This window comes from Pseudophryne corroboree, chromosome 8 (genome assembly GCF_028390025.1).
Source record: "Pseudophryne corroboree isolate aPseCor3 chromosome 8, aPseCor3.hap2, whole genome shotgun sequence".
NCBI lineage: Eukaryota > Metazoa > Chordata > Amphibia > Anura > Myobatrachidae > Pseudophryne > Pseudophryne corroboree.
The window spans coordinates 181,743,310-181,758,819 of record NC_086451.1 but is presented as its reverse complement, the minus strand read 5'-3'; the positions used below and the strand labels follow the sequence as shown (position 1 = coordinate 181,758,819).

Sequence of the window (15,510 nt, the reverse complement as noted above, 5' to 3'; positions counted from 1 at the left end):
TTTTGCTTTCAGGGCTGACGTTGCCTTTTTGCAGGAAACGCACTTCAAAGCTGGAGTAGCCCCGGTTCTTAAAGACCGAAACTACCCACACTCCTTTTATAACAACAACAGCAAGGGTAAATCTTTGGGTGTTGCTATTTTGCTGTCCAAACACTTACTTTTTCAAGAAATGATGTCTATGTCTCTAGAGGAGGGCAGAACACTTCTGGTAAAGTGTAAATTGTTTGATCAGTTGTATACATTTATAAACATATACGTCCCCAATCACTCACAACCTAGTTTCTTAGTGACGGCTCTTAATCGTATTGCCCCTTTGATCGACGGTATTCCAGTTATTGGAGATGATCTTAATTTGGGTCTCCAGCCGGAAGTTGACATCTCTGGGGCACTGGCTAGGTCCTCCCTAGCCTTGCACCGTAGAGTGCGTCGTTCTCTCCATGACCACCAGCTGGTTGACACCTGGAGGCTCCAGCACCCCGGGGTCAGAGACTGCACATTTTATTCCAGGCCACACGACACCCTACTACAGGCTAGACTATCTCCTCTTTCCCCACAGATTTCTGCATCTAGTTAAGGATACTGATATTGGATTAATTACCTGGTCAGACCATGCTCCTGTCTCCCTGACTCTGGAGACGTCCCATCCACACTCCAAACAGTGTACTTGGGAAAAAAGCTGCTTTACTTCAGCTGCTGAGGGATTTGGAGACATACACAAGGCAGGCCCGTCTTCACCGGTGCTGACTGCACTGAATGAGAGATCAGCTCTCAATACCATGTTATTTGAGGATGTTAAGAGGGATTATAGGCTATGTAGAAATCGATTTTTTCAATGGGGTAACAAACCGGGGAAGCTTCTGGCTAGGGCGCTCCACGCACTTAGGGCCACTCTATTTATCCAGTTGATACAGGATGTGTTACCTGCCCCCATTGCTTACTACCCTTGGTGCCTAAAGATACCACATATTGAACATCCTACCATTGGTCCTACACTCTCATGCTGGAATAGACTTAGAGTTCTCCCATATATTTCTTCCAAATACTCTCCTCTGACTCCACTGTTCTATAACCCAGATTTCCCACCGGCAGTCTTGGGGTTTGACTTCTGAAAACTAGTGGGGGTGACGCGTGCTGGCCAGCTGGTGTAACATGGAGAGATGATCCCCTTCCCTTCGATGCAATTGAAGTGGAATCTCCCACCTTCGGAGATCTGGAGATACCTCCAGCTGAAACACTTCGCCTTGGGGAGTAATGTCTGCCCAAGCCTGACTAGACCCTTGACGATTTTTGAGAATATGTGCTCAGACCCATCTCGCCTTTTGCACTTCCTCTCAAAATGTTATAGATTTCTGATTGTAAACAAATTCCCAGATCTCCCTAAGTATACCAGAGACTGGGGCCATGACATACAGATAGATTTATCAGAAGAAGACTGGGAAAAAAGTTTCCAAACCACCTTTGTAAGTCGAAACGCAATTCAAAGTTTTATCTCGGTGGTACAGGTGCCCCCTAACGCTGGCTAAAATGTTCCCTGATGTTCCAGACACATGATGGAGATGTAATAACAAAACGGGATCCCCGATGCATGTCTGGTGGGACTGCTGCATACTTCGTCCCATTTGGGATAAAGTCATCACAATCTCAAAATTGATTGTGGGTTCGGAGGTTCCCTCTGAGCCTGCCTTCTGGCTTCTTAACTTTATTACGTGGTCCCTGTCGACCTACAAAAATTATTTACTGAAGTTTTTTAATAGCACTGCCAAAGCGGTTATTCCAGTTCGCTGGCGATTTACTGAACCTCCTACTTTGAGGGAATGGGTCGCCAGAGTGGACTGGTATATGTCCATGGATGAATGGCGGGTGACACTGGACAATCATCGGAGATTCACGACTACTTGGTCTCCTTGGTTGGAATTCAAGTCCTCACAAGCATACCCGACATTAGTGACTTGACTTGAGTCCTTCACAACGTCCTCTATTTCTGGTTTCTAACTGCCTTACGGTTATTTGGAGCTAGGTGATGACTGTGATGACACAGCCGGCGCGTCGTGTCGCACAGTCATAAAATACATGCGGTTACTTTCCTAGCCCTGGTCCTACCCATGGACTCCACTAATTGCTGATATGTTATTAATTATATGCTAGGCAATATTTTATTGTGTTGTGTTGTGTTATTATATTGTACAGTTATATTTTATATGTTATATTTGGACCATGTGGTTTATTTGGTTATACTGTGTTCAATGTGTGTAGTTGTTAATAGGAATAGTACTCTGCCAGAGGATTTCACAGACAAATAGCAGCTGAAATCCCTTGTCTGCTACAAAGGGGATAAATCTGGTGGTGAGTGGACACTATCTGATACTTGGAGGAGGGATAACCTAATTAGCATCTATTGTTCTCTAGTAGGCATGTATAGACATGTTACAGGACAACAGCAGGTTTTACCCTGCAATGAACCTGGCCTTTTCCCCAGCCATATCCACCCCTTACTCTGCAGCTCCAATAAGCAGAGAGCACCACGTCTTGGACAGCCCTGGAAGGCAGGTCTACACCTAGAGGAATTGGTGGGATTTTTGAAAGAGAGAGAGATCTGGACAGGAGGGTGAGTGAGTGTGGAGTTCCTGACCTGAGAGGATTGAGGTGTATTGCTTCTGAAAGCTACTGGTAGGATAGCGCTTCCAGTGTGCTGAGGCCTAAAAGCATTGTTGTTATCCTCTCGTTCCAAAAAAGGCTACTGGACATGCACTGAGGATGAGGCTGCCAGTGTGCTGAGTGAGGATCGTCTATGGATGCATTGTGGACACTGGATGACAAGCTTTAAGTGGGAGTGCACACTTGGTGGCTCTGCTATATAGATACTCCCTCATACATCTGTAATCCTATAATATTGGGAGGACCTAGTAAGTGAGATACAATCCTGGCATGTAATAGTTACTGTTTTATACCCCTTTCACATCGCACAAATAACCCGGTATCGACACGGCATATTGCCGCGTCGACACGGGTCAGTGTGCGATGTGAAAGCACTGTCCGAGAATTAGCGGGTCGTCTGACCCGGTAATTCAACCCGGTATAAAAGAAGGATTATACCCGGGTTGAATACCGGGTCAGGGGCAGTGTGAATGGGTGCCCCATCGATGCGACACGGTTCCCATTCACAGCATAGGGAGAGGCGGCGCAGGAGATGAGCTCATCTCCCAGCGCCGCCTCCACCCCCGCCCCTGCTGCTTTGCCCCCCCCCCCCCCCCCGCTACTATGGCAACCGACCCAGTATATTGCTGGGTCGGAAAGCCAGCAAAGGAGCGCAAATGCCGGATCCCATCCGGTAAGGACACGTTTCTTTTACCGGGTGGGATCCGGCATTTGCGATCTGAATGCGGTATTAGTGTACTGTGTTTGTATATGTACAATAAAGGGTATTTGCCACTTTACTAAACTGTTTACCTGAGTGATCTGAGAATCCGTATCCTCACAATAACATTTCTGCTTTTTGGTCAAACTGGACATTGGAAAATCCACACTGCCTTTCCCCTTCCTTCCCTTTCTCTGGTCCTCTTTTTCTTCTGTCCTGCTCTCTCTTATGTCCTTTTTTCTTTGTATGTTCTGGTGTTACGAGATGTTTTGATTAGACAGCTTATTATTCAGCGAGGTCTGATTTGACTGAGGATGTGGTGTATTTATCTAGACACTGAGTTTATATATGTATAGCCATAACGACCATGTTTAACTGTCAATGTTGTATTTCCCTGTAATACCAGTCAAAAAGTGAAAACTGTCTTCTTTATTCTGTTATAAATCAATAAACATTTATTGGGGAAAAAAATGATGATGTTACCAAAATTTATGTATCTATTTCAGGCTAACCGTCATATTATCCCTCGCAAGTTATTGACTCAAATGAGAAGATTGATGTTATCCTATGTATGAAAATGTAAACCCCCCAGATTGGCATACTCCTGTATGACTTGTTCTAAATTCCAAGGAGGGCTCAACCTCTCTAATATAACCAACTATCACAAGTCAGCGATACTTGCTCAGATAAGTGACCTATTCCTCCCTCCGAATTCCAAACCCTGGGTAGACTTGGAGCAGGGCCTTTTACAAGAGTTACAAGAAAAAGCAATATATACAGCGCTTGTAAACTGGATATGGAAAAAACAATTATGTTTTATTATATAGAATTTGTTGCAACAATTAATTTAAAAATCAATTCATAGATGTACATCAAGAATATATATATATATATATATATATATATATATATATATAAAAAAAATAGATTAAAAGATAGGGTAAGCACAGCAATTAGTTTGGTATATTATCATACAAGAAGTTGGGCAGAGATGGTTTGTATATAGGCTTGTTCCAAGTATAAGGTACCTTGATAAAGCTGTTGATACAGTGAAATGCATTGGTTAAGAGAAGTTGGGCACTACAGACTCCACTACCTTATACTTGGAACAAGCCTAGAAGTCCATTATACAATCCAAAATGGGGATTCGGCAGACATCCACTAAAAACACAGGAGACCAAGCTTCAAATAGGACTGGGTTGCTGCTCGGAACAAAGCAAAGGTCTGTCCTCAAGATTACTGTGGACTTTTATCTGCCAGCATTGGAAATTGCCCCCAGGACTGTGGCATAAATTCCTTGCAGTATATACAAACCAAATTCTATATAATAAAACATAATTGTTTTTTCCATATCCAGTGTACAAGCGCTGTATATATTGCTTTTTCTTGTTACTCTCAGGGGCTAACTACCTCTTTTTAACAGCAGCTTTAACAAGAAGCATCTCACCTTAAAAAGCGCCGAACTTATTACCTTGGTAATTTTTCCTTTTCACCTTTTACAAGATTTCCCTCTACCTGATTTATTTTGGCTACCTCAACAATTATATCCTCAATCCCCATTTTCCCCCACCTCTATTCTTGACACCTTAAAAACATGGGATCTCAGACATCTGACCCATTTTGACATCACTCTCCCTACTAGAAATGTTTCTCTACGAGCTTTAGATAAAGTATTACCTCATCTACATATTTCCTATTAGAAACGTTTAGGTATTCAATTCCTTGCTGATATTTTTTCCCCTACTTCTATTTTGCCTTTAGCGGATTTAAATGCTAAATTTTATTTGGATCCTTCAGCATGGTTACACTACCTCCAACTCAAACATTGGATAAGTTACTTGACCATTAACCCTAAAGTTTTCCAAATTTCCCCTGATCATATTTTGAATAGGTTAACTAAGTCTTCATCATGTGATGCTATTTCCTATTGGTATAGTTTACTTTTGCTCCCAGACTTAACAACTGAAACCTCTCCTCAACTTGGTTGGGAGAGGATCTCCAGCGTACATTTACTTTAAAACAATGGGAACTTATCCACCTCTCCTCTTTTTCACTATCCAAATGCACTAACCATGCTGAAATGCATGTCAAATTAATAAAAAGGCTATATTTTACCCTTTCTAAACTACACAGGATTTGGCCCGCTACCTCTAAATTTTGTTGGCGGATGTGTCACTCTGAAGGTACTATTCTTCATGTTTTTTGGGATTGCCCTGCCCTACATCTCTTTTGGATTAAAGTATTTCAGTTTATGCAGGATGTTATCGGTCTTACTCTAGCTCAAGATCCCTCATTAGCTCTTTTGCATTGGTATCCTGATACTGTCCCTAAATCCTCTCAATATGTTCTAGGTCACATTTTAGTGTCGGCAAGAGCTACCATTGCCCAGCATTGGAAATCTCCTTCCCCCCACCTTTTGGGAAAGTTATATCCAAAACTCAATATTATTTTGAAATGGAGACTAGAGAGTATACATACTCTTCTGCTCCCTCTTCCCCTATTATGAAGTGGTTCCCATGGCACGTTTATGTTACAGAGGGCAAAGGTACCCCTACTACACACTCCATTCCACTGAGCCCTTCTTTCGATTTGAATGAAACCCCATCTGTAGATGTTATTTGACCTGTACGTAACATTTATTGTATTTGTTTTTTATTTTCAATCCCCTTTCTTCCTTCTTATATCCCCTATTTGTTTTGCATAATCTTAATAAAGATTTAATGTTAAAAAAAAGAATTGTCCTTGGGCCCTTCTACCCACCTTTATGTTGGATATTAAAAAAGACATGCACAGTTCAACAAACCAACCACTTCAGTGACAGGGACTGCAGCTTTTGTGGCAGAAGTGCTTGCTTTGTTTGGGCCCACACAAAACAAGCTACTAATGAGCTTAAGGCAGCTAACAGTGTTGTTAATCCTCTACAGTTGGAAGAGGTCATTCTCATCCTCACCTTTGTCAGTGTTAAATCATCATCACATGAAATTAACTCCCTGCTGGAATCCGCTATTACTGAAGTCTCTGTACTTTGATGTAATTGATGGGAAAGGTCTTCATCATGGAATATTTAGTTCAATTTTAAGAACATCATCTGTTCCACATTTTGAGGAAGTAGCCTCCTGTGCTGATCACTCACAAAGTTCTCGGCTATGCTGAAGGGTGGGCAGCTTAAGTACACCAAAGCAAGTTTGTACAATGGGCTCCAAATATTCTTTTTACCTCCCAGTAGTCAAAGGCACTCCCTGACATGCTCATTTGTACACTACCATTAAAATAATACTACACCATTATATGGATGGTTACATTTGGCAATTCTTTGAGACCTGGCCAGATGCCAAAAAAGTCAATCTGGTTTGCTGCGTGGATTCATCCTCATCACTGTTATGTCTCTTGGGTAACCTAAGGTTTTTCCTGACAGCAGTTGCAGGAGAAACAGAATGAGGAGACTTTGTTGTGTGATGTGCCACATGAGCTGCCAACTTGCACCCGAGGAGCTCTTTGTATCTCAAGATCTGTGTCAGTTGAAATGAAAGACACTATGTATAACTTAACCTTGGATCAAGTATAGCCGCAAAAATGTAGTGATCTGATTTCAGTTCCAGGATGTTGACATACCTTTGGTCCTGGCGAAGCAAGTAAAGAACTTGATCTACAAGTCCAACATACTAAGCGGAATCACTTCATTTAATTTCATCCTTCAGTTTCTTAAGCTGCCTTTCCATTAGTTTAATTAATGGAATCACCTGACTCAAACTGGCACTATCTGAACTGACTTCGTAGGTGACAATGTTGAATGGTTTCAGTAACTTGGTACAGGCGAGGAATTGTTTTTCAGGTAAAATGGAACTGAGATGGAATTTGATAGCAGGGACACAGCAACTCAGTTGTGTAAAACCATATGCATTAATGGCGTACATACTGTCATAGATGGTCATAGATCTAATACTAGCATAGCCATTATAGCTTCAGTGATCTGCTGTGCAACTGAATGTCAGCTTTCATACTTGCTTCCACCTGCAAAGGATTGTTTTACTTTCAATTTTTGTTTGAAACTACTAGTAGTCCTGGAGATTCACTCCTAGCAGAGTAGTAGGCCTAGCGTTCAATGATTCTTCTTAGGCATCCTGGACAGGGGGAAATTTAGATAACCATAGAAAATTGAATGCAAGAAGACTACGTCCACTCATTAATGTGGATATTGATGATGAAGGTGTTGTTGTGGATATTGCATGTGCTATAACGGTGTGTGTGTCATGTCTTTATTATATTTCTTTTATAGGGGGCTATAGGTACCAATGGGCCCTTAATGCCTGCATGCTGATACTTGGGGAACCTCTCTATTGGTGAGTCTCCACTTCCCCAAGAAGTTAGGGGGATGTATGCCTTGACCACAGGACCCCATCAAGTGTGTACCCTGGCTGTGGCATTAACCCCCTGTTAGTGGAGCTGGTGCTGGTTCTAAATATACGAGGGAGCCCTATGTAATCTCCCTCATCCCCCATATTTTTAGAACCAGGGCTGGCTCTAAGAGCCCTGTGCTGGTTCATTAAATATGGTGGTTCCTTATGTCATTTTTTCACTGTGTTTTTTTAACCAGGGCTAGCTCAAAGAGCCTGGAGCTTGCTATGCTAGTGTGGGGGACCCCAAAATTTAATTTTTCTGTTTGTTTAACTGTTAAACTGCTTTTACATGGGTAAGAACTGCACAGATTGCACTGTGCAGGTTTCTCCAAATACTCTGTTAAAGAGGTCATCTAGTTTAAAAGTATACTTTGGCCCACCTTTGCACAATTTATGGGTGTGTCTGCAAACACTTTTTTTTGTAAATTCCCATGTTCTATGGAAAGTACTTTAGAAATTTTTGGATGCTGGTGTATATGATCATATTAGCATGATCCCCCATGTTTTTAAGTTCTATTTGATGCAACATTCCCATGTTTTGCCTATAGCAGGCTTCCGTGGTTTGCTAAAATAACCAAACGTACCTGAGATTGCAAACACTGGCAAGCATGAAACTTGGTAATTTTACCCCTGAGTGGAAAGGTGGTGCATTATCATGTGAAGTTACAGAAGAAGATGGCTGGCTGACAGCAGTTCTAGAACCACCAATTGCAAAGAAAGGCCTTTCCTCGCCACTGCCTGTAGTGAATCACATGATGGCAATTTTATATTTTTTTCGCCAGTAACCTTACTCTGTATTGTGAATTATTGTTTTGATTTCAGGTTCCCTTTCTTAAACCCTCTATGACCTTAAACGCTTTAGTACTGTAGATGTTGAAGTACTTATATCATGATCATCATGCCTGGCAGCCGCCACCACGTTAGTACTTGGTTGCTACTCCTGCTCTTCTGTTGACTGATTGTAATCCAAATCAACCCACAGCGCTTACATTATTAATGCAGTGGCAAGGCACCTACTGACCAGTATTGAACACACACAAGTTTAAAAAAAAACTTTCTTTTGTTTTTTCACAAATTACGACTTCACACTGCAACTCACACAGTGCTCATACTATTAACGCAGTGGTACGACACCTACTGTGCATTATTGAGCGCACAGGTTTAAAAAAAAAAACACAAAAAACTTTGTTCTGTTTTTCTCAAATTCATCTTCACACTGCGAATTCGACTTCACACTTCTCAAGAACAACTTCTCACAACACTTATATTATTAACACAGTGGCAGGGCCGGGCCCTAAAAAAACAAATGTTTTCTTATTTTTTTTTTTTTTTACAAATGACAACAACTTCACACTGTGACTGACAGCACTTATATTATTATTGCAGTGGCACGGCATGGCCCTGAACACACACACATAACAAATGACAACTACTGTACACCAAAATCTTTTGCGAGCACCAGTGTGCATTAATAAAGGGTTACTGCTGCCCTGTTATACTATCAGGAGCTCTTGGCTACACTGAGAGCAGTTATAGCACCAGTGTGCACCAGAAAAGGGTTAATGCTGCCCTGCATTAGGAGCTCAGGGCTGCAATGTAGGTAATGCAGTGTCAAAAACATTAGTATGCCCTGTATTGGGAGCACTGAGCTGCAATATAGGCACTGCCAGGGCCGGCGCTTCCATTAGGCAGCTTTAGCAGCTGCCTATGGGCGCCGGGACCTGAGGGGTGGCCCGATGAGATTGCCTTGGAGAAAAATGAAGGATGTCTCTAAAAGAGAGACATCCTTCTTCTAGATCAGGGGTCATCGCCAGCGGGCATAGGAGCAGTGCAGTGTAATCAAGTAGCTGCTTAAGGAGTCAGGCACAGGTGACTCTCAGCCATAGAGATCAGCCCCAGGAAGAGAGGAAAGAGACCTGACATGGTCATGCAGGCACCAGGGAGAGAGCCAGAAGGAGCACAGCGCATTATGAAAATGTACCCGGCCGACGCTGTCATCTCCTGTAGTTAGCTCTTGAGTTCTTGCCAGCACCAACCGCTAGACATTGACAAACAGCGCCTGACTGGAGCTGCCCCCACAGCACAGGATAGCCATGGGCAGAGGAGGAGAAACTAATATGAGGCGAGGAGAGAACCTCCCCCAAGCATATACAGCACTGAACAGCCGGCTCAGTGCGTGATCCTGTATCCCCCCCACTTCCTCCCCGATGTTCCCAGGTCCTTTGCCACCCCCCCATGTCCCCAGGTCCTGTGTTACGACTTCAAGTCCACAGGTCCTGTGTCACCCTTTCCCCCTCATGTGTCCAGGTCTTGTATCACCCCCCCCCATGTCCTCATGTCTGGTGCCCCTCCTCTCCCTCTCTCCACTCTCATGTGCCCAGGTACACTGTCATGCTCTCCCCCTCATGTGTATATGTCCTGTGTCCCACTTCCCTCCTGATGTCCCTAGGTTCTGTGTCCCTCCTCCCCATTTCCCCGTCTTGTGCCCATGTCCTGTGTCACCCCCTCCCACTCATGTCCCCAGGTACTGTGTCACCTCTTCCCCAGGTACTTGTGTCACCCTCCCATATCCTGTGTTCCCCCTCCTTATGTCCCCAGGTTCTGTGTCCCTCTTCTCCCACTCTTCATCCTCATGTCCCCTGGACCTGTGTCACCACCTCCCCCTCTTGTGTCCAGGTCTTGTATCACCCCCCATGTCCTCATGTCTTGTGTCCCTCCTCTCCCTCTCTCCACTCTCATGTGCCCAGGTACACTGTCATGCTATCCCCCTCATGTGTATATGTCCTGTGTCCCACTTCCCTCCTGATGTCCCTAGGTTCTGTTTCCCTCCTCCCCATTTCCCCATCTTGTGCCCATGTCCTGTGTCACCCCCTCCCACTCATGTCCCCAGGTACTGTGTCACCTCTTCCCCAGGTACTTGTGTCCCCCTCCCATATCCTGTGTCCCCCCTCCTTATGTCCCCAGGTTCTGTGTCCCTCTTCTCCCACTCTTCAGCCTCATGTCCCCTGGACCTGTGTCACCACCTCCCCCTCTTGTGTCCAGGTCTTGTGTCACCCCCCATGTCCCCAGGTCCTGTGTCCCTCCTATCCCTCTCTCTACCCTCATGTTCCCAGGTCCTGTGTCATCTCCACCACCGCGTATGTACTGTACATCTCCTGTGTTACCTCACCCCCATGTACCCAGGTTCTGTGTCCCTCTTCTCCCACTCTTCATCCTCATAGCCCCAGGCCCTGTGTCACCACTACCCCATCTTGTGTACATGTTCTGTGTCACTTCCCCCTGTCCCCAGGTCCTGTGCCCCCCCAATGTCCCTAGGGCCTGTGTAACCCCTTCCCCTCATGTCCCCAGATCATGTGTGAGTCACCACCTCATGTCCCCAGATCATGTGTCCCTCCATCCCCTCCTGCCCACTTCATGTTCACATGTTCTGTGTCACAGCTTCACCAGGCTCCTCCATCCCTGCAGGGGGGGGGGGGAGCAGAAGGCTGAAGTTTTGCCTAGGGTGCTGAGAAACTTTGCAGTGGCCCTGGGCACTGCAGTGTCCAAATACACTGATGTGCCCCAAGGGTCAGTGCTGCCGCTGTATTAGAAGCTCTTGACTGCACAGCAGGCTTACAGCACCAGTTTGACTGACTGTGCACCAATAAAATAATGGGTTAATGTTATGATTGAGAAAAATAATGCCATTAAAATAAAAATAAATAATGGTGTCTTAAGGAGCTCTGAGCTGTGTGCAGTGCCACAGTAAGGAGGATAAATATTAACCACTTGCCTGGCCTGGTTTCATCTGATGTGACCATGCCTGCAAGTGCTTTATCTGACCTGGTCGTACAGGATGCGACCAGTCAGATAAACAGTGTTAGCAGCGGCAGGGAAGATAAACTTCCCTCCGTTGCTGCTGTCAGAGGGACCGTAAGGTCCCTCTGCCTTCCAGCACCCAGTGCTGCCTTCCAGCACCCAGTGTTGCCATGCTGCCGATCACTGCTGATCGGTCAACACGGCAAGATTCCTCACCCCCAGTGGCTGCAGCCAATAGCAGCCACTTGTAAGTGTAAATCATCGCCCCCAAGCCCCCACTGTGTACCTGGCAGCTGTCCGGGCTCTAAAAACTAAAATCACGATGGCTGCGATGTTATCGATGTCCCTTTGGGCGTGAAGTTCCTGATCGATGTTCCGATGTTTGAAAAAATATTATTATTTTTTAAATCATTTTGAATAGGATTAAATTCATGTTCTTCACCTAATTCACTTATTAAAAAAACACAACAATTTCTGAGCGGTTCTTTGGGGAAAAAATCGTGAGTTAAGTGGTTAATATTAATGACCTGGCAATTTAATGGCTGTGCTCTCTGTCCGGCGTCTGTTGTGAAATGGTACCTGAATCACCACCTAAACACGCAAGATCTGATGCTGGGAAGGTTAAATTTTGCCTTGTTTTGGAATCCAAGCAAGGCTGGAAAACCCGAGCTAGCCCTCGGATTCCCTCGGAAACCGGATGTTCGGTTGGGCTCGGTTTCCTAGAAACCGAGCCTGCACATCCCTAATTAAAACTACTGACAGTCTTCAGTGCTTTAATATTTGACTGAGTCTCTCTCTATCTCTGTCTCTCTCTAAAAATATGTGTTTGTGTGTTAGTGTGTGTGTGGCTATGATGCAAATAATTCCAGGAGTCGATACACATTGCAAAGCATCTAAGTAACACAATGTGTGTCGCACCATATGCCAGAAAAATGCTACAGTAGGAAAATAAGGACACATCTGTATCATATAAATCTCAGTAACATTTTACTGTTACATGTATGCAACTTTTCAGTAGTATGCACCTTTTACTGCTTTTAAAAAAAAGATGTTTGATTCGAGTTTTTTAGAAATCCGAACCCACCTTAATTAAAGGGATTCAAGTAGATCCGAGTTCCGGCTCGGATCCCTTTAGGGGATCTGAGTCAAACCGAGTACGAATTCATAGCTTCCCCTGATTCGGAAATCAGATTTGAAGTCAGAATCTTGAGTTATGGATTGCTTGTAAGTCCCTCCCTTGTGATTTCATGTGGCATTTCACACAGGAGAGTATAGTCAAACTTGACTGGAAATGACTGGAAATTCATGTTTTTGATGTTAGTAATACTGTAGAAACAAATATAGGTCCAAAATAAATGATTTTAGCTGTTTTTATAAATTTTCATGAAATCCTAAACCAAATCCGAACCAAAACACTTGAGGATGGCTTTGCCACATGCAAAAACCAAAAACCAAAAGACTGATGTTGGTTTTGGCCAAATCAAACCAAAACCAAAACATGAGGGTCCGCGGATATCTCAACTTTTTAATCACATGATTTTATAGTAGCACAGATATCAATTTGCATAAGACATACTGTATCATTCAATTCTCCTTCATAGAATCATTTTTTTTTTTACTTTGACTCCTTAATATGTAATGACATCACACTTATGTGCTGAACATGAGTGGTTATATTTTATTGTATATCATAAACATTAATAAATTGAATTAATAATTATAGATTTATTTATCAAATTAGGTATTTAGATAACAAGCTGACATACAGTATTTTGTTTCTGTTGGCATTATCAGAATTTGCTGGAGAGTACACATTTAAGCAATGTTGTTTGTTTTTCTCTCGCAGATGCTTATCCCAGTACAGAAGTAGTTTATGCATGGACCAATGACTCTGGTAAATCTGTTGATGTTGCCCCAGGTGGCTCTAGACTAAATCAATATGACCTTCTAGGTTTGGTGATAGGAACTGAAACAATCAGATCAAGCACAGGTACGGTATGCAGTACATTTTTTCAAGATAATGAAAAATAAACATGTGACTTGTTTATTTCACAGATATACTATGTGTTATATAGATAAAGGACTGCCTGCACAGATTTATTTAAAAGATAAAAGCAAGGAACATTTATTGGTAATCATCAACTTTTTTATTGCAAATTACACACAAACACACTGGGGTGGTGGTACATACCAGTGATTGCTGGAAATTTTACATGCTGAACCAGTGGATCCCAAACTTTCTTGACTCATGGCACCCTAGATTATCAGCATTTTTCCCATGCCACAATTAGGCCAAAAGTTTCTCATTGCGAAATTCAGCAAAAATTATAAAATTACAATAAATAAATTGTTCCTTTCTGTCATCCATAGGTTCAATTATGTGATGGTGGACAGGGTTGTGCTTGTGTTTGTCAACATATATTGTTATTGGTGGCCACCAGCATTGATTTTGCGCATCACATTGACCATAAATAATTTGAATTGGTTCTGGACTGCCAACCAATGGCACTCCCTACAAGTGCCCACGTGACATCCCAGATGCCACGACAGACAGTTTGGGAACCACTGTGCTATACTGTCTAAATGACAAGCATGCTACAGTATGTACCGTCTATGCGATACTCATCATACCACACACTTCATGCCTGCAAAAATCATTACATTTGCCTGTCTCCTGAGAAAACAATTTCAGCAAATGCTGTCATTCATACCCAGAAAATCCTGTGTCTTAGTACATCAGCCAAGTCCCCCCAAAATAATTGTTTACCAACCTGTACCCACACAAGTAACAATTGCAGTTCGGCCACAAAAAAGGACTGTACATACACCATATGGGCAAGAGTTTTTGGTCACATCTGTTAATTATTGAATTCAGGTGTTTCAATCAGACCCGTTGCACACAGGTGTATAAAATCAAGCACCCAGCCATGCAGTCTCCATTTTCAAACATTTATGATACAAAATGGGTGGTACTGAAGAGCTCAGTGACTTCAAGCAAGGTACTGTCAGAGGATGCGTCCTTTGCAATAAGACGGTTAGTTAACTTTCATCTCTGCTGAATATTCCGTGGTCAGCTGTAAGTGATATTATTGGAAATTGGAAGCATTCAGGAACAACAGTAACTCAGCCATGAAGCAGAAGACTATGTAAAATCACAGAGCGGGTTTAACGACTGCTAAGGCGAATGGTGCATAAAATTTACAAACACTCTGCTGATTCCATTAGCTGAAGAGTTCTGAACTTCCATTGGCATTAAAGTAAGCACTAAAATGTGCAGCAAGAGCTTAATGGAAATGAATTCCATGGCAGAGCAGCTGCATACAAGCCTCACATTACCAAAACCAATGCCAGGCATCAGATGGAGTAGTGTAAAGCACACCAACACTGGACTATGGAGCAGTGGAAAAGCCTTCTGTGGAGTGACAAATCACGCTTCTCTGTTTGGCAGTCTGATAGGCAAGTCTGGGTTTTGAGGATGCCTGGAGAACGTTACCTGCCTGACTGCATTATGTCAACTGTAAAGTTTGGTGGAGGAGGTATAATTGTATAGGGCTGTTTTTTAGGGTTTGGGCTAGGCCCTTATCTCCAGTGAAGGGAAACTTCATGCTTCTGCATACCAATAATTTTGGACAATACTATCCTTCCAACTTTGTGGTAACAGTTTGGGGAAGGCCCTTTTCTATTCCAACATGACTGTGCCCTAGAGCACAAAGCAATGACTGTAAAGACATGGTTTGATGGGTTTGGTGTGGAAAAACTTGACTGGCCCACCGGGAATCCTAACCTCCACCCCATCGAGCACCTTTGGGATGAACTGGAACAGAGATTGTGAACAAGACCTTCTCGTCCAACATCAGTGCCTGACCTCATTAATGCTCTACAGAATGAATGAGCACAAATTCCCACAGAAACACTAAAAACTCTTGTGGAAAGCTTACTGGATGCCAGGTCCCTTCAGCA

The 15,510-nt window shown here is 43.3% G+C and overlaps 1 protein-coding gene across 2 annotated transcripts in view; it reads left to right on the top strand.

The window, feature by feature from the left end:
- LOC134948776 (gamma-aminobutyric acid receptor subunit alpha-3-like) overlaps positions 1-15,510 on the top strand; it is a 995,050-nt gene that overhangs the window by 896,620 nt on the left and 82,920 nt on the right. For both annotated transcript variants that reach the window (XM_063936997.1, XM_063936998.1), the window contains exon 7: positions 13,397-13,540. In XM_063936997.1, the coding sequence (XP_063793067.1) occupies positions 13,397-13,540 (144 nt within the window). The remainder of the gene's footprint in view (positions 1-13,396; positions 13,541-15,510) is intronic.